The 19,101-nt window shown below is 52.4% G+C and overlaps 1 protein-coding gene across 4 annotated transcripts in view; it reads right to left on the bottom strand.

Annotated features, from left to right (window-relative positions):
• Positions 1-19,101, bottom strand: part of col5a1 (collagen type V alpha 1 chain) — a 217,078-nt gene that overhangs the window by 69,439 nt on the left and 128,538 nt on the right. For all 4 annotated transcript variants that reach the window (XR_004416620.1, XM_033048653.1, XM_033048651.1 and 1 more), the window contains exons 19-28: positions 18,472-18,525; positions 18,249-18,293; positions 10,628-10,681; positions 7,274-7,318; positions 6,568-6,621; positions 5,727-5,771; positions 5,564-5,617; positions 4,426-4,470; positions 1,837-1,890; positions 217-261 (exon numbers count right to left, since the gene is read on the bottom strand). Coding sequence is in view for 3 of the 4 variants with exons in the window: in XM_033048653.1 (XP_032904544.1) it covers positions 217-261; positions 1,837-1,890; positions 4,426-4,470; positions 5,564-5,617; positions 5,727-5,771; positions 6,568-6,621; positions 7,274-7,318; positions 10,628-10,681; positions 18,249-18,293; positions 18,472-18,525 (495 nt within the window). In the remaining variant the exon portion in view is untranslated. The remainder of the gene's footprint in view (positions 1-216; positions 262-1,836; positions 1,891-4,425; positions 4,471-5,563; positions 5,618-5,726; positions 5,772-6,567; positions 6,622-7,273; positions 7,319-10,627; positions 10,682-18,248; positions 18,294-18,471; positions 18,526-19,101) is intronic.

Here is a 19,101-nt window from a genome sequence, read left to right as displayed (position 1 = left end):
GAGCACCCTGAGACTGGAGCACCCTGAGACTGGAGCACCCTGAGACTGGAGCACCCTGAGACTGGAGCACCCTGAGACTGGAGCACCCTGAGACTGGAGCACCCTGAGAATGGAGCACCCTGAGACTGGAGCACCCTGAGACTGGAGCACCCTGAGACTGGAGCACCCTCAGTAATGTGGATCCTTCCAACGTCAACCAGAGAATCTGTTCCTTACCTTCTCACCTTTGTGTCCCATCAGACCACGAATACCATCGGCACCCTGAAACAGGAAGAGATCATAACTCCAGACTCCCGTGGTAGCGCTGAGGGGCGAGAACGAGAGTCAGACCCTCCAGACCACGGATCGGGGAAGGAGGGGGGAGTGTGAGAACTGGAGAATCACCCTGACACTCAAACAACCTCCCAACTCTCCTCCTTACCTCCGCTCTTCTCTGCTCCGCCCAGCAACCACGTTACATTAAACTGTCATCGCATACTCGACATTGTATAATATTTGTGGCATTTAAACTTTGTAATGTTGACCTTTCTCTGTGTTCCATTGACCTCTACTCACTGACACGTGTCACTAGGGTTGCCAACTGTCCCGTATTAGCCGGGACATCACGTATATTGGGGCTAAATTGGTTTGTCCTGTCCCTTGTCCCGTATTTCACTGCTACTGCTCGAGTCGATGGGACTGTCGGGTCGGGGGGAGCGCCGCGACCGGCCCCGCCTCACCCGTCCCGACGTAGTGCAGCTCATAGAGTGCAGCAGCAGCACCTTGCCCGTGGCCCCGTGGGTCGGCAGCTGTCCGGCCTTCAGACATTCGCTTACCGCCGACACACCACCACCCCTCCTTCTCACGGCCGATCATCGGTTCATGTGTTGGACGGGGCGCCGGACTTTGCGTTCGACGTTGCGCGGCCCGGACCAAAACTCTTCAGCTGGCCCGCCGGCTGGGCTTTGTGTGCAGTCCAGCACCCGGGCCCAACTCATCATTCACCCAGCCACGGCCGAGTCTGTCAACGATTTTGCCGTCGGCAATTTGCCACGTGTTTTGACCTTTTGTCATTTATTTGGGAGTGAGAAAGTTGGCAACCCTACGTGCCACCTCTAATTGTTACATTCTCCATCAATCCTTCTCTAATTTATTTCTAGGTCCAGTTATGACCAAGCTTACTGAGGGTCAGTGTGTGTGGGACCTGTACCCCAGTGAGGGCCAGTGTGTGTGTGTGGGACCTGTACCCCAGTGAGGGTCTGTGTGTGTGTGTGGGACCCAGACCCCAGTGAGGGTCAGTGTGTGTATGTGTGTGGGACCTGTACCCCAGTGAGGGTCAGTGTGTGTGTGTGTGTGTGTGGGACCCGGACCCCAGTGAGGGTCAGTGTGTGTATGTGTGTGGGACCTGTACCCCAGTGAGGGTCAGTGTGTGTATGTGTGTGGGACCTGTACCCCAGTGAGGGTCAGTGTGTGTATGTGTGTGGGACCTGTACCCCAGTGAGGGTCAGTGTGTGTGTGTGTGTGTGGGACCTGTACCCCAGTGAGGGTCAGTGTGTGTGTGGGACCTGTACCCCAGTGAGGGTCAGTGTGTGTGTGTGTGTGGGACCCGGACCCCAGTGAGGGCCAGTGTGTGTGTGTGGGACCTGTACCCCAGTGAGGGCCAGTGTGTGTGTGTGGGACCTGTACCCCAGTGAGGGTCAGTGTGTGTGTGTGTGGGGGGGACCCGGACCCCAGTGAGGGTCAGTGTGTGTGTGTGGGACCCGGACCCCAGTGAGGGTCAGTGTGGCCCAAGGAGGGGCGGGTCTGATCTGTGCATTGATGGTCCTCACTTGGGGACAGATGGGTCGGAGGACTTACCTTGATGCCCCGAGCACCGGGATAACCGATGGGACCTTGTGGCCCTGCTGGACCCTGAAGAGACAGAAGATAAAATGTCAGCAGATCTGTGGTCAAAGTTTGAGAGATCCAAAACTTTCTAACAATCGGGGTTGAAGACCAGATTCTTCAATCAGAGGTAATGCAACTTGAAGCTGGAGGCAAGAAGGGTGTCAAGGTGGAGGGCACTAAGAACGGAGGGGGACCTGGCTGGGGGAAGGGGGAAGGTGAGGGTGCTGCGAATGAAGGGTGGTAGGTGGCAGGCAGTAGATAGGGCTGTTTGGTGAACTTTAGTCAGAGGGTGGTGAATCTGTGGAACTCATTGGCCAGTGGATATTTTTTAAGGCAGAGATAGGCAGTGGCGCAGCGGTAGAGGTGCTGCCTTGCAAATGCAACGCCGGAGACCTGGGTTCGATCCTGACTACGGGTGCTGTCTGCACGGAGTTTGCATGTTCTCCCCGTGACCTGCGTGGATTTTCTCCAAAATTGTCGGTTTCCTCCCACATTCCAGAATGAAATGAGGAGGCAGAGATCAGCCATGATTGAATGGCGGTGTAGACTCGATGGGCCGAATGGCCTAATTCTGCTCCTTTCGTGTTGGCGCCAACAGGTGGCGACACTTGTGTACTGCCTGGGTGCTGCATGATTTTACCGTGTTGCATGCAAGACCAAGCATGTTGCTGCTCCTAGGTACACGTGACAATATCGTATCAATGAATCATTGAGAAGGTCCAGTGTTGGCCCCGACAGCCATCATGGTCATCTCACTCCATTTGAGGGTACATGGAAGGTTTGAGCCTTCACTAACGAACCCGTGCATTCACCAGCGCGGGGTTGGAGATATTCCCGTCCCTCCGCACTCCCCCCCCTGGCAAGGATGGCAGTGCCAAGGTCAGAGACAGCCCAGTGTAGGGGCTAGGAGGTAGGTGAGGGGCTGTAGAACAGATGCCTCCAACAGGGGGCTGGGAGCTGGCAGGTTGGCTGCTGGTTCATGTCATTAAAGAACGGGTCGACTGGGCTTGTATTCACTGGAACTTAGAAGGATGAGAGGGCATCTTATAGAAACATACAATATTCTTAAAGGGTTGGACAGGCGAGATGCAGGAAAAATGTTCCCCATGTTGGGGGTTTCCAGAACCAGGGGCCACAGTTTAAGAATAAGGGGTCGGCCATTTAGGACTGAGATGAGGAAAAACGTCTTCACCCAGAGAGTTGTGAATCTGTGGAATTCTCGGCCACAGAAGGCAGTGGAGGCCAATTCACTGGATGTTTTCAAGAGAGAGTTAGATATAGCTCTTGGGGCTAAAGGGATCAAGGGATATGGGGAAAAAGCAGGAACGGGGTACTGATTTTGGACGATCAGCCATGATCATATTAAATGGCGGTGCTGGCTCGAAGGGCCGAATGGCCGACTCCTGCACCTATTTTTCTATGTTTCTACATGGGGTGGGCCCTGGTGGTAGTGGATGGCCCAGTGTACGTGGCAGGACGATGGCTAAAGGGGCCGCGAATATGCTGGGAATGTGCGTTGGGCAGGGAGTTAAGGTATGTGGGAAAATGGTTCTATCTTAGTTTAGAGATACAGCGCGGAAACAGGCCCTTCGGCCCACCGAGCCGCCCCATACATTAATACTATCCAACACACACTAGGGACAATTTACACTTATTCCAAGAAAATTAACCTACAAAACTGTATGTTTTTGGAGTCTGGGAGGAAATCGAAGATCTCGGAGTAAACCCGTGCGGTCGCGGGGAGAAGGTACAAACTCCGTACAGACAGCATCTGTAGTCGGGATTGAACCCGTGTCTCCGGCGCGATAAGCGCTGTAAGGCAGCAACTCTACCGCTGTGCCACCGTGCTACCCATCTCCGGGCTTCAGAGAATTGTGAGCAGTTTTAGGCCTCATATCTGAGGTCTGGCTGGATGTGCTGGGGTTGGAGAAGATCCAAAAGTAGTTTGCAAGAATGATCCCAGGGATGATTGGGTTAACGTATGAGGAGCGTTTGGGCCTGTACTGACTGGAGTTTGGAAGGATGATGAGGGGGCACCTCATTGAAACTTACCGGGTAGTGAAAGGCCTGAATAGTGTGGACGTGGAGAGGATGTTTCCACTAGTGGGAAAGTCCAGGACCAGAGGCCACAGCCTCAGGATGAAAAGACGCTCCTTTAGGAAGGAGGTGAGGTGGAATTTCTTCAGTCACATTGTCGTGAATCTGAGGAATTCATTGCCACAGACGACTGTAGAGGCCATGTCCGTAGGCGGAGATTGATAGATTCTAGATTAGTACGGGTGTCAGGGGTTACGGGGAGAAGGCAGGAGAATGGGGTTTGGGAGGGAAAGATAGATCAGCCACGATTGAATGGTGGAGTAGACTTGATGGGCCGAATGGCCTAATTCTGCTCCTACAACTTATGGACAGAGGACAGAGCAAGGAGGCCAAGGTCATAGATTTAGACGTGAGGTCCTGGGACACAGAGGAAAGGTGGGGGGGGGGGGGGGGGGGGGGGTGCAGGCGTACTCTTTGAGCCTCTAAGGTGCTCAATATTGGATCAGGGGTGGTGGGACTCACCGAGTTTCCTTTCTCTCCAGAGGGACCCTCCTTGCCTGGGTGGCCCTGTGGACAAGAGAAACGATGGGATCACACAGATCTGTTACACCCCCCTGGACAGAAGAGTAGTTCCCCACCCCCTCTCTCTCTCTCTCTCTCTCTCTCTCTCCCGACACTGACCAGGACCAGCAAGCTACCTCCACTGGCCGGTACCGCTCTCCCCCCTCCCCCGGCACGACCCTGATGCCCCCCCCCGGCGACACCCCCTCCCCCTCACCCACTGGCACCCCCCTGTGGAACAACTCTCCTCTCTGTTTCCAGCACCAACTGTCCCCCTGCCCAGAACCGCCCCCCCCCCTCGCATCAGGCAAAGGGTTCCCCTCTCCCAGAACTACAACTGCCCCCACCCCCACCGTGGCCAAACTCCCATCTAGCAAAAGTATCCAGTTCCCAGCGCCAACTTTCCCCCATCCCCCGCCCAGTTAGACTGCACCCCCCCCCCCCAATTTTCACCCTCCAACCCCATCAAGTAGACGGTTCCCCCCTCCCAGAACAATTCCCGCACCCTCCTTCATGGACGAGCACCATCTGCCACCCTCCCCACCCCCCATCAGACATAATGACTCCCCCTCCCAGAACAATTCCCCCACCCCTCTCCGTGGCCCAGCACCTTCTTCCACTCCGTCCCTGCCCCCCCCCCCCCCCGCCACCCCTCTCCTCCCCCACTAAGTAAAACCCTTCCATGGACGAGAATGATCTTCCATCCAACCCCCTCACCACCCCCATCATGCAGAACTCTCCCCCCCCCTCCTGGAACATCTCCCCCACCCCACGTGGATCAGAACACTCTCCCTCCCCCCCACCCCCACACCACCCCAACCTACCCCCACCCCACCCCCACCCCCTTCCCTACCCCAAACCCCCACTCCCACCATCACCCCCACCCCACATGGATCAGAACACTCTCCCTCCACACCACCCCCACCCCCTGCCCTACCCCAAACCCCCACCGCACCCCCACCCCACTCCCACCATCACCCCCACCCCTCCCCCACTCCCACCATCGCCCCCACCCCACCATCACCCCCCACCCCACCCCCACCCCCACATCTCCCCCCCATGGCAGATCTCTGAGCGTGGGCTTCAGGAGGGGACTTACCGGGGGCCCGTCTGATCCCGGGACTCCAGGGAGACCTGGTTTACCGGTCGGACCCTGTGGGTTGAAGAGAACGAGATTCAGAGTGAGCTCAAAGACAGTCCGACAACGGGGCGACTAACAGAGACAAGGTGGGGCCAGCAGAGCGTCGACGGTCCTGACTTACGTTAGTTCCTGGGGGTCCGATGGCACCTTGTGGCCCCGAAAGACCCTGTTAAACGTAAGAAATATCGACAGGTTAAAGACGAACTCCAGGGCTCGGACTTGAATGCATCCTGTAGCTTGAGCATGCCTGTCGCATAGTGGCAGGGTGGAGGGGGAGGAGGTGAGATGGGGAGGGGGTTGAGTGGACTGTGGGACGGGAGAGGCGAGATGCGGGCGACAGGGACAAGGCAGTGGTACATGACGGGGCCTTAATGGGGGGGAAATAGGGAAAGATGAACATGGAGGGAGGGAAGTGCAGGAGGGAGGAGGGTAGGAGGGTGGGGCCTGAATGAGGGTGGTGGGAGGTCAGGTGGGATGAACAGGGAGGGGAGGGGGAGTTGGGGGAGCGAGGTAGAAGGAGAGGGTGAGGGAGTGGGGTGGCGAGAGAGATGAGGAGAGGACAGATGGGAAGTGGGAAGGAGAGGGGGTTTGCGGGAATGGCAGAGGGAGGTGAGGAGAGGGTGGGGTGTGGATAGCAGGGTGAGGGAGGGGTGGTGAGGGTGAAGGGGTTGAGGGTGGGAGTTGGAGGGGTGGTGAGGAGGGTCTGGAGTAGAGGCCGGGTGGGTGAGGCGGGGGGGGTTGGTCAGGGTGGCTGTGGAGGTGAGGGGGGGGGGGGGGAGGAGAGGTTGAAGGGAGGTGAGGGCAGGTGGGTGAGCGTGAGGATGGGAGGTTGAGGGGTGAGGGTAGTGTGGAGCCGGGCATGGTGAAGCTGGTGGTGATGAAGGGTGGGGGGCGGGGGGGTGGGTTTGCCAGGGTGGGGGACGGGGGCGGGGGGGTGGGTTTGCCAGGGTGGGGCATGTTACCTGGGCACCAGGGTTGCCTTGCTGTCCGGGAGGCCCTGGTTCACCTTGAGGACCCTAGAAACAAGAGGAGATCAGTGACACATTGAACCATAGCACAGGGCAGGCTGAGACTGAGACCGACACTGCCCAGAGTCGCTTCAAGCTGCACTAACCCCCAGCGCAAGATCACACCAGATAGGTGGGGGGTGTAAAATGAGTATTGCACCTGCCGCACCTGTACACATATACTGGACCCACAATGATTCACTTCCACAAAACATCTTCCCCACACACAACATCGTCAGATTGAGGGGGGGGGGGGGGGGGGGGGGGTGGCGCAGCGCCAGAGACTCGGGTTCTACCCGGTCTACGGGTGCCGTCCGACCGTACAGACTCCTTACGTTATTGCTCTGACCGCGTGGGTTTTCTCCGGTTTCCTCCCACATCCCAAAGACACGCGGGTTTATAGGCTAATTGGCTTTGGTAAAATTGTGAATTATCCTCTCGTGTGTGTAGGATAGTGCTAGTGTACGGGGATCGCTGGCCGGCGGGGACTGGTTGGGCCGAAGGGCCTGTTTCCGGGCTGTATCTCTCAAGTCTAAAGCGGGGCTCTGCTGGACTACGTGGGCTGGGGGTTATGGGTGAGAGGGGAGGGCCAGGATCAGTCCCCCAGGGTGGGTTCCACAAAGCAAAGAGTCCACTGCCGGTATCTGAGGTCAGGACCTACCTGACTTCCCTTGGGACCGTTGTGGCCATCCATCCCTGTTATTCCCTGGAAAGCAAGTAACAGGCAGGTTAGTTAACAAAATACCTCAGGCGTCCGATCAAAGCCCCGGAAATCTTGGCACCTACACCAGTTTGCTGAGGACACAGAGGGAGCTGCCTGCATTCTGCCGGACCCATGAGGAATGATGCCGGGGATCTGGAAGACTGCAGGAATGTTTGTGTTAACATATGATGAGCGTTTGACGGCACTGGGCCTGTACTCGTTGGTGTTTAGAGGGATTGGGGAGGGGGGGGGACCTCATTGAAACTTACCAAACAGTGAAAGGCCTGGATAGCGTGGATGTGGAGAGGATGTTTCCACTAGTGGGAGAGTCTAGGACCAGAGGCCACAGCCTCAGAATAAAAGGACGTACCTTTAGAAAGGAGATGAGGAGGGATTCCTTCAGTCAGAGGGAGGTGAATCTGTGGAATTCATTGCCACTGAAGGCTGTGGAGGCCAAGTTAATGAATATTTGATTCATCTTTGATTAGTGCGGGTGTCAAGGGTTATGGGGAGAAGGCAGGAGAATGGGGTTGAGAGGGAAAGATAGATCAGCCATGATTGAATGGCGGAGTAGACTTGAACGGCCAAATGGCCTAATTCTGCTCCTATAACTTAGAAACTTATGAAGCAGAAACCAGTCACCGAACAAAACAGAAAGTGCAACCTGCAGAATTCCAGGCAGGCACCTTGGTGAGCAAGCTTGTGGAAACAGCCCTCTCACCAAGCTAACTGCCTGGTCACCTGAATGAAAATCACTAGCCTTTATGCAAGTCTGAGCTGATCGTGATGTCGAGAGCGTGGATATGTTAAAGACACAATGTGCCTGAACAAGAAATTAAACAGCACATGGTGGAAATCTAAAAAAAAACACAGAACTCCTGGAAGAACTCAGCCGGTAGAGCAGCATCTGCAGAGGGAGAAACCTGCCAGGTCGAGAACCCTTCATCAGAACTAAGAGCTGAACAAGTTCTCACCTCAGTGGGGACAGCGATTCATTGCTGGAATGAGGCAAGGACAGAGTAAGAATGGGATAGGGATAGTTAAAATAAAGAAAGGGTTTACAGGGATAGAGGCCAAGCCCGTGCAAATGGAGCCAGCTGGGATGCGGCATCTTGATCTGCATGGGCGAGTTGGGCCGAAGGGCCTGTTTCCATGCTGCAGGATTCTAAGTTGAGTGAGTTTATGAGTGGATGACAGCGGGTAAATGGAGCTTACACGGATGCTTATTAAAAAATAATCGGCTGTTTGGCCAATCTGAAGCCCAGGGGAATGGAAGAAGTGTGTACTTCAAAGCAGGGAAGTGGGTGGTGACCCATTGTGCTAGGAGAAGTGTGGAGAGACTAAGCAAGCTAAATTGGTCCAATTTAACAAAGGCGTGGATAGTGAGGCATGGCCTAGGGGTTTGTAAACACACGTTGGAACGCTAGGTGCAGGAAACTGTTCCCAACGTTGGGAGAGTCCAGAACCAGGGGCCACAGTCTTAGAATAAATGGGAAGCCATTTAAGACTGAGGTGAGAAAAAACCTTTTCACCCAGAGAGTTGTGAATTTGTGGAATTCCCTGCCACAGAGGGCAGTGGAGGCCAAGTCACTGGATGGATTTAAGAGAGAGTTAGATAGAGCTCTAGGGGCCAGTGGAATCAAGGGATATGGGGAGAAGGCAGGCACGGGTTATTGATTGGGGACGATCAGCCATGATCACAATGAATGGCGGTGCTGGCTCGAAGGGCCGAGTGGCCTCCTCCTGTACCTATATTCTATGTTTCTATGGAAGGAGGCAGAGCATGGTGATGCAACAGCTAGTGAAGGAAATGCGACTGAGGACTTCATTAACAGAAGCAAAAGTAGACAAAGCTAAACCTTTTAAAAACACTCATTGGTCTCAGGTAGTTTGTAGAAACAAGGAACTGCAGGTGCTGGGTTACAAAAACAGACACCAAGTGCTGGAGATACTCAACAGATATAGACACAAGTGCTGGAGTAATTCAGCGGGTCAGTGTGGAGAGAAGGAATGGGTGACGCTTTGGGTCGGGACCCTACTTCAGACTGGAAGACCTCAGAAGGGTCTCGACCCGAAACGTCACCCATCCTTTTTCTCCAGAGATGCTGCCTGATCCGCTGAGTTACTCCAACATTTTGTGTCTATCTTCAGTATATACCAGCATCTACAGTTTCTATGGACACAGCAACTCAGCGGGTCAGGCAGCATCTCTGGAGGACATGGATAGGTAACGTTTCGGGTCAGGACTTGCACTTTGGGTCAGCATTTTGTGTTTTTTATCAGCTGGATTGTGTTTAATTCCGGGCAGCTCAGGTCAGGAAGGATGAGAAGGCTTTGCAGGGAGAACTGAAGAACTAGTTCCAGACTCGAGTGATTACATCCTTGTGGACAGATCGGAGCCCCTGGGATTATTTGGATTGTTTTTATTGGAGCGGAGAAGGACGAGCTGTGAGAGGTTGCGTAACATCAAGACGGATTTAACGATGTCAATGCAGAAGCTGGGAATTGGGGCTGGTCTGAGCAGAACGGCAAAAAGTACCGTGGAAAACACGAGGAGCTACTGTGTTGTGTAACGATTGAAACAGAAAGCACTGGAGGAGACTCAGCTGGCAGCATCTGACCTGCTGAGTTACTCCAGCCCTCTCCGTTTTGCTCAGGATTCCGGCATCTGCAGTTGCATGTGTTTCCGTTCATGTAATGCGTGACTCGTGTCTGGGGAGCTTGGCCTGGGAGCGGAGATTGGATGAGCGCTTGAGGCAAAGATAATGAGCAGGGAAACAAGGGGAGGCGTAGCGCCTAAGATAGACACAAAATGCTGGAGTAACTCAGCGTGGCAAGGAACAGGTGATGTTTGGGGGTCGAGACCCTTCTTTAGTTCTGAAGGAGAGTCTCAGCCCGAAACGTCACCTCTTCCTTTTCGACAGAGATGCTGTCTGACCCGCTGAGTTACTCCCGCTTTTTGTGTCTGTCTTTGGTTTAAAGCAGCATCTGTGGTTCCTTCCTACACAGAGGAGCAGAGCCTGCTGCGTGCGTGGGATGACTCCTGCACAGATCAAGTAACTTCCCTCTCTTCAGGGAATATTCTCTGTTTCATGTTCAAGTAAACAGCCGGAATTAAGTGGTTCGCTCAGATTGTTGTGTAACGTTGAATGGGCAATAAGATGACATCATATACCAGCTGTTGTATTAATAGCTACACAAGGGGTGAGGATGACCTCTGAACCTCATGACAACCAACCTCCCTCAGAGGGCGGTAAACAACATGGCAGCAACGATTAGCAATCGCCCGCGGGAGGTGTCTGAGATACTCACATGAGGTCCGGCAGGTCCCGCTGGTCCCTTCGGTCCGAGTAAACCACGGGGGCCCTGCAAAGAACAAACGTAATGAGAGACGGCATACAACACGTCAGATAATATCACCAGGAATTGCACTAAAATGACCAGAGTCAAACAAACCAATTCAATATTGCATCAGAAATCTGTTTTGCCCAGAGTCAAAGCATCCCGATAAAAGTCAAATCATCCCACCAGACGATAAACCATCCCCTTCAACATGAAAAATTCCCACCCGACATCGTACCATTCCGCCCCCACATCAAACCATCCAGTCCCCATATTAAACCATCCTGTCCCCATATCAAACCATCCAGTCTCCACGTCAAACCATCCAGTCTCCACGTCAAACCATCCTGCCCCCACGTCAAACCATCCCGCCCCCACGTCAAACCATCCCGCCCCCACGTCAAACCATCCCGCCCCCACGTCAAACCATCCCGCCCCATGTAAAACCATCCCGCCCCATGTGAAACCATCCCGCCCCATGTGAAACCGTCCCGCCCCATGTGAAACCATCCCGCCCCATGATGTTAAACCATCATACCTCTATGTCAACCCATCCAGTCCCCAACCATCTAACAATCCCAACCAGCAACAAACGATCCCGATTGCCTTCAAACAAATCCGTCTGGATTCACACAACTCTAAGTGGCATCAAATTTGCCAGCCAGAGTGGAACATTCCTGCTGGATGTCTAAAAATCCAGCCTGGCATCAAACAATCATGCTTGCCATCAAAAACATCCTCCTGGTGTTATAAATCCCAGTCAGCATCCAACAATCCCCGACACTGGATCTGCCACTGAATCCGCGACTTTCTGACCCACAGACGTCAATCAGTGAGGATGGGTAAGGCCACCTTCGCCACAATAACTCGCAACACCAGAGCCCCCCAAGGTTGTGTTCCCAGTCCCCTACTATCGTCCCTATACACTCATACGGCCAAACTGGACGCTAATTCCATCCACAAGTTTGCAGCTGACACCACTGTGGTGGGCCGGATCACTAACAATGATGAGACGGAGTACAGGAAGGAGATGGAGAATTTAGTGCCGTGGTATCTGGACTCTATCTTCTCCCTCAATGTCAGCAAGATGAACAAGCTAGTTATTGGCTTCAGGAAGCATGGTGGGGTACATGCCCCAATCAACATGAATGGTGCCCATGTGGAAATGGTTGAGGGCTTCAACTTCCTTGGCGTTAAATATCACTAACGATCTGTGGTGGACCGACCACACCGATGCAACAGCCAAGACGGCTCACCATCGCCTCTACTTCCGGTGGAAACGGAGAAGATTCAGTATGTATCCTGTGACATGTACAGAAGCACATAGAAGGTGTACTGTACGGTTGTGTCACAGCTCGGTTTGGGTACGGCTCTTGTCCAAGATGGCAAGAAATCGCAGAGAGTTATAGATGTCGCCCAGTCCATCCCACAGTCTTGACTTCCCACCATTGACTCCAATTACACTCCAAGCTGCCTCGGAAATGCAGCCATCATAAATATAGACTTGTCCCATTCCCGTCATTCCTTCATCTCCTTGCTCCTGTCCGGCAGAAGGCACAATGGCTTGAAAGTGTCCACCACCAGACTCAGGAAGAGCTTCTTCACCTCCGTTATCAGGCTTCCGAATGGTGTTCCATAAGCTAGGATACTGTCAGATGCACCATTCCGCCAATGAGGACATTGGACTTGGAACTGAGAATTATGTTCTGCACTGTGTAGCTGCCCCTTTGCTTTAATTATTGTACGTAGGTTTAAACTGATTCAAGTTCAAGTTCACGTTCGCGCTTATTGTCACTTAACCGACTATGGTACAGTGAAATTTGAGTTACCGTACAGCCATACTAAGTGAAGAGAAAACAATATATACGTAAAATAAAATTTACATAAACTTCCACCACAGTGGAATCAACATTCCTCACTGTGATGGAAGGCAATAAAGTTCAGTCATCTTCCTCGCTTGTTGATCTCCTTTGTTGATTGTATCTATGTATGATATATCTGATCTGTTTGGCTAGCATGCAGAATAAAGCTCATCACTGTACCTCAGTACATGCGACAATAAAGAAACCTAAAAGCCCTGTCCCACTGTACAAGTTCATTCAAGAGCTCTACCGAGTTTAAAAAAAAAATCAAACTCGTGGTAGCACGTAAAATGTACGTAGCGGGTACGTCGGAGCTCGGGACGTCTCTTAGCGGCTCGTAACGCTAACGGCAGGTACTCGGGAAACGCGGCAAACTCGGGAAGACTCGTGAAGATTTTTCAACATGTTGAAAAATGTCCACGAGAGCCCCGAGTACCGTCGAGCGGCCATTACCGTAAATCTCCGAGTTTGAATCAGGGCAAACTCGGGGAGAACTCGTGCATGAACTCGTACAGTGGGACAGGGCTTTTAATCTAAACCAATGGCAATAATCTCAATCAGCATCCAGCAATCCAGGTTGGCATCATACAACCCCATGCTGTTTCAAACACTCCAGTCCAAACGATCGCCTCGGCATCAAAACATCCCACCAATGTGAACACTCTTCCATCAACAAATGAGCCAACCTTCCCCATTGTCATCAACCGATCCAAATGGTATCCATCGAGTCCATCGTCAAATGATCACGACTAGAGTCAAAGAATCCCAAATAGAATGAAACATTCCCTTGGATAGCAAACAATTCCAGAAAACTAGAATCTATTCAGCCCGGCATCAATCATTTCACCCAGCATCAAATATTCTAGCCTGCCGCAGAACTATGTCACCTGGCTTCAAACGCCTGGCATGGCAGAGTACAAAATCACCCATCAATAAGTACTTCAAGCCTACTATCAAACAGCTATTAGCAACAGAAATGATTTCTGCATGGTGTCAAATGCATGGTTTCAGTCTTGCCCAACATCAAAGATTGCAACCTGGCATCAAACCATCACCGATGCTTCAAATAGTTGTAACTGGTGCCAATGATTCATGACTGGCACCCTATCCCATGGTCAATCATGGCCAGCACGGCAGTAGAGTTCCCAGAGACCCACGTTCGATCCTGACTACGGGTGCTGTCTGTACGGAGTTTGCACGTTCTCCCCGTGACCGAGTGAGTTTTCGCCGGGTGCTCCGGTTCTGTCCCACACTCCAAAAACAAGCAGATTTGTAGGGTGGTTAGCTTCTGTAAATTGTCCCTAGTGTCTAGGATACAACGAGTGTGTGGGTGATGGTTGAGTGGTGCGAGCTCAGTAGGTCACAGGGCCTGTTTCCACACTGTAATAATAAGTTAAACAAGACTAAACCAAAGCACCAAATGATCAGCCACCATTGGCCACGGGGAGGACGTGCAACCTCCGTACAGACAGCTCCCGTAGTCAGGATTGAACCCGGGGTCTCTGGCGCGGTGAGGCAGCAACTGTACCGCTGTGCCACCGTGCCGCCCTTAACAAAACGTAACCACCATCTAAACTGCCATCGACCAATCCTAGCCGGGATCAAACAATCCAAAACTAAAATTAAACGACCCGACACAGAACAAAATGTTCCCAACAACATCTCATGCTCCCAATGGGTTTATACAATTCCAGCCAACAGCTGCAGGCACAGCATCAAACAATCCCTTCCGGCACTGGACTATCCCAAGCAACAGACGTGATCTCGCCTGGTGTATAACACACATGGCCTTAAACAGTCCTGTCTCACATCAAACCATAGTTTAGTTTAGAGATACAGCGCAGAAACAGGCCCTTCGCCCACCGAGTCCACGCTGACCAACAATCCCCGCGCACTAACACTTACCCTACACACACTAGGGACAATTTACATTTATACCAAGCCAATAAAACTGACAAACCTGTACGTCTGTGGAGTGTGGGAGGAAATCGAAGATCTCGGACAAAAACCCACGCAGGTCACGGGGAGAACGTACAAACAGCCGGGTCTCTGGCGCTGTAAGGCAGCGACTCTAACGCTGCGCCACCGTGCCACCCGATGGCCATCTAACAATTAAAACTGGTATCAGACAATGGCAGCCGGCAAAATTGATTCCAGTCTATCAATTGCGAAACACGCCTGCAATCCCACCGGATGTCATCAAATCCCAAGTTGAATCGCACAGTCCAATCCAAAATGAAACATTCCCAAACCGGCATTGCTTGCTCCCACAAGGATTGCAGCCAACAGCAATCAGGCCCAACATCAACCATCTCTGGCTGGTGTTAAATAATGCTGCCTGGCCACATCTCAACTGGGACCAACCCCAAGCTGCGTATAAACAATGCAACCCACAATGAAACATTCCGATCGGCATTCCACCCTCCCTCGCGGATTTGTACAATCCCAGCCAACATCATTCAGGCACAGCATCCGACATTCCCGCCTGGCGTTCCGGTCCAGCATGAAGCAATCCCATCCGGCAGCAAGCCCACTTCAACCAGCATCCACACCCAACCTCAAACAGACGCAGCAAGAATCAAACAGGGTGCGGAAACATAGAACCGCAGATGCTGGTTTATCCCAAAGTTGGGCACAAAGGGCTGGAGTAACAGCAGGTCAGGCAGCGTCTCTGGAGAAAAAGGATGGGTCGGGACCCTTCTTCGGACTGAAAGGCGAGGGTTGGGGATGGGTGGGGGGGGAGGGGGAGATGGGGGGAGATGAAGAGCCGCCACAAATGACCTCAGGCAGGGTGTTGCCTGTTAAGCCCATTGTTGGCTGGGGAAGGTGTGATCTCAAGAGGGAAACAATGCAGAGAACTGTGGGACTGGTGTTAATGACTAGGGTGGTGGAAGGGGGCAAGGGGGGAGGGGAGTACGAGATGAAGTTACTTAAAGTGAGAGAATTCACTGTTCACATACTGTAGCTGGGTTGGAAGCTACCCAAGCGAGATATGAGGTGCTGTTCAAATAATCGAGCACTCCTTCAAACCACCCAAGCAGCCTTCTAAATGGGGAGCGATCCCATCCAAAAATCAAACAGCCATCCAGTCACACAACAGGTTGGCACTTCCACACAGGGCAAGAGCCTTCACTCAAAGAGCCAACACCAACCAGCCCCTCTCTCTCTGACATTGCCCCTCACATGTACAGGCACTTGACCAACTCACAAGGGGTACTCAACCAGGTAGCCGAGGCAGATACTATCACATTGTTTAAAATACATTTGGACAGGTACATGGATAGGGGAGGTTACAAGGTCATAAGTGATAGGAGTAGAATAAGTGATAGGCCATTCGGCCCATCAAGTCTACTCCGCCATTCAATCATGGCTGATCCAACTCTCCCTCCTAACCCCATTCCCCTGCCTTCTCCCCGTAACCTCTGACACCCGTATTAATCAAAAATTCTATCTATCTCGGCCGTAAAAATATCCACTGACTTGGCAAAGAATTCCACAGATTCACCACCCTCCGACTGAAGAAATTCCTCCTCATCTCCTTCCTAAAATAACGCCATTTAATTCAAAGGCTGTGACCTCTAGTCCTAGACTCTCCCACTAGTGGAAACATCCTCTCCACATCCAAGCCTTTCACTATTCTGTACGTTTCAATGAGGTCCCGCCTCATTCTTCTAAACTCCAGCGAGTACAGGCCCAGCGCCGACAAACGCTCATCATGGGTTAGCCTACTCATTCCTGGGTTCAAAAGGGTATGGGCCAAATGCAGGCAGTTGGGGCCCGTGTAGATGGGCCATGTTGGTCAGTATGGGCAATTTGGGCAGAAGGGCTTCTTTCCACACTGACTGAGAGAATGGAGTAAGTGGGAGGCGAGGAGAGAATTCAAGGGAGGGCGTGGGTAACAGGGTGAGAATGAGGTACTGGTGACATGAGCGTCACCGGTACTTCGACCTGAAACGTCACCTATTCCTTCGCTCCATAGACGCTGCCTCACCCGCTGAGATTCTCCAGCATTTTTGTCCACCTTCGATTTTTCCAGCAACTGCAGTTCTTTCTTAAACAGCACGGCTGGAGATAAAACATGCTTCAGTGAGGAGATGAGGAGACATTTCTTTGATCAGAGGGTGGCGAATCTGTGGAATGCTTTGCCACAGAAGGCCGTGGAGGCCAAGTCAGTGGATATTTTTAAGGCAGAGATTGATAGATTCTTGATTAGTTCGGGTGTCAGAGGTTATGGGGAGATGGCAGGCGAATGGGGTTAGGAAGGAGAGAGAGATCAGCCATTGTTGAATGGCGATGTAGACTTGATGGGCCGAATGGCCTAAGTCGACTCCATCTTTTATGACCTTATGCTTCATCCCCAACAATGGCCCATTCTGATGAAACGCCAATATCGTTTCTCCACGGATGCTGCTCGTATTTTCATTATTACTTCTGAAGGTTTGAGAAGATGCAGAGTGTCGAGTCCAGATACAACATGGTGGCCGTTTCACAATCAACCTCTGGCGTGGGACTGAAACGCCAATACTGTTTCTCCACCAATGCTGCTCGTATCTTCACTCTTACTTCTGAGGGTTTGAGAAGTCACACAGTGTAGAGGCCACACTCAACATGTTGTCCATGCCAGAATCCACCCCTTTGCATTCCAGTTGCAAGGGACTGGCTTCCACTCTTATCTTGGAGGTTTCTGTGGATCCAGCCCAGTATTAATATGTTTGGTTATGTTGTACTTGATCCAAACTTGGTCCATGTAATCCTGACTCCATTCCAGGCTTTGCGAATTTCCCATTCCAGGCACTGTATCAATTTCGAATTCCGGGCTTTGAATAGAGTTCCCATGCCAGAGTTTGTAGTCGCCAATTCCAGGCATTGTATTATAAAAACTCTCCAGTTTTTCCCCCTGTAAATCCATTCCCAGCCCTTGTAATATCCCTGATAAATTGGATTCCAGTCCAACGCGGTTCTGTGATCACAGCTGATCTTTAGTAACGGTCCTGTTTTGCTGTTGGTTTCTGAACCCAGTCCACAAATAAAGGCCACCCTGCTCCAATTCTGCAACTTGAGTCCAGCTGCCGATGTTGACCATCATCATCTCCCCACTCACTGGATCCACACGCAGCCTGCAGATGCCGAAACCCCGCAGCGCATTCGGACCACCAGCCAGTAGTCAGCTGTACATGCCAGCACTCCCCAAACCAGGCACTAACTCCCCAATTAACACACAGCCTGAGTGTAAGACTAATATATCCCACAACCCTCACTGTAGCAGATACACCCCACACCCCAACACTGACACCCCCTCCACCCCAACACTGACACACCCCCCCACCCCAACACTGACCCACACCCCCACCCCAACACTGACACCCCCCACCCCTCAGTGTAACACAGACGTGCCCATGCTGTAACATAGAAACATAGAAAATAGGTGCAGGAGTAGGCCATTCGGCCCTTCGAGCCTGCACCGCCATTCAATATGATCATGGCTGATCATCCAACTCAGTATCCTGTACCTGCCTTCTCTCCATACCCCCTGATCCCTTTAGCCACAAGGGCCACATCTAACTCCCTCTTAAATATAGCCAATGAACTGGCCTCAACTACCTTCTGTGGCAGAGAATTCCACAGATTCACCACTCTCTGTGTGAAAAAAGAAATTTCTCATCTCGGTTCTAAAAGATTTCCCCCTTATCCCTAAACACAATGTCACCCTCTCGTGCTGCGATACTCACTGGGTCACCGGGTAACCCTCGTGGCCCGACCTCTCCGTCATCGCCCTGTGAATAGAATGAGAGAGAGAGTGAGTGGGTGCTCTCTCTCAGCCGGCTGCTGAGGACAGCCCCGACGGTGGTGTCTGCAGTAGCGGCCCAGGATCGCACAGTGGTGGAGTCTGCAGGAGCAGCACACGTCAGCGCACCGGAGTCGGCACTAACGGCACACACCAGCATTACTCACCCGGTCTCCGACCTCTCCCGTCGGGCCCGGCTGTCCTTGAGAGCCTGCATCGCCCTGGGAAGAGACAAGGTTCAGATCCCTGTGAGTATGTGGTCACAGCTGATGGGCAAGTGTTAGTAAATCGTCATCAGTCTGACAACCCTCGTTGTGCCGTGTCCTGTACTGCAACGCTGTGTATCACACTCTCTCGCATGGTTTCTCTCTGACCACCCTGTCATGAGGCAGATTACATTCTTCACACCTCACAGGTTCCGACCCAAAACGTCACCCACCCTTTTTCTCCAGAGATGCTGCCTGACCCGCTGAGTTACTCCAGCACTCTGTGCCCACCAGTATAAACCAGGATCTGCAGTTCCTTTTCACACCTTACATTTCACTTAGCTCTAAAGTTTAAAGGAGGACTTGTTGTTTACACAGAGGCTGGTGGGTGCCTGGAACGTGCTGCTGGGGGTGGTGGTGGAGGCAGTACGACAGGGGCGTTTAAGTGGAGTTTAGACAGCCACATGGATATGAAGGGGGGTGGACCATGCACAGGCAGAGATTAGCTTCTCTTGGCATCAAGTTCAGCACAGACATTGTGGGCCGAATGGCCTGTTCCTGTGCTGTACTTCTCTATGCAATATCCCTGGG

Source organism: Amblyraja radiata, chromosome 32 (assembly GCF_010909765.2).
Source record: "Amblyraja radiata isolate CabotCenter1 chromosome 32, sAmbRad1.1.pri, whole genome shotgun sequence".
Classification (NCBI taxonomy): Eukaryota; Metazoa; Chordata; class Chondrichthyes; order Rajiformes; family Rajidae; genus Amblyraja; species Amblyraja radiata.
Note: the sequence above shows the minus strand (reverse complement) of the source record. Positions and strands in the feature narration are given on the sequence as shown.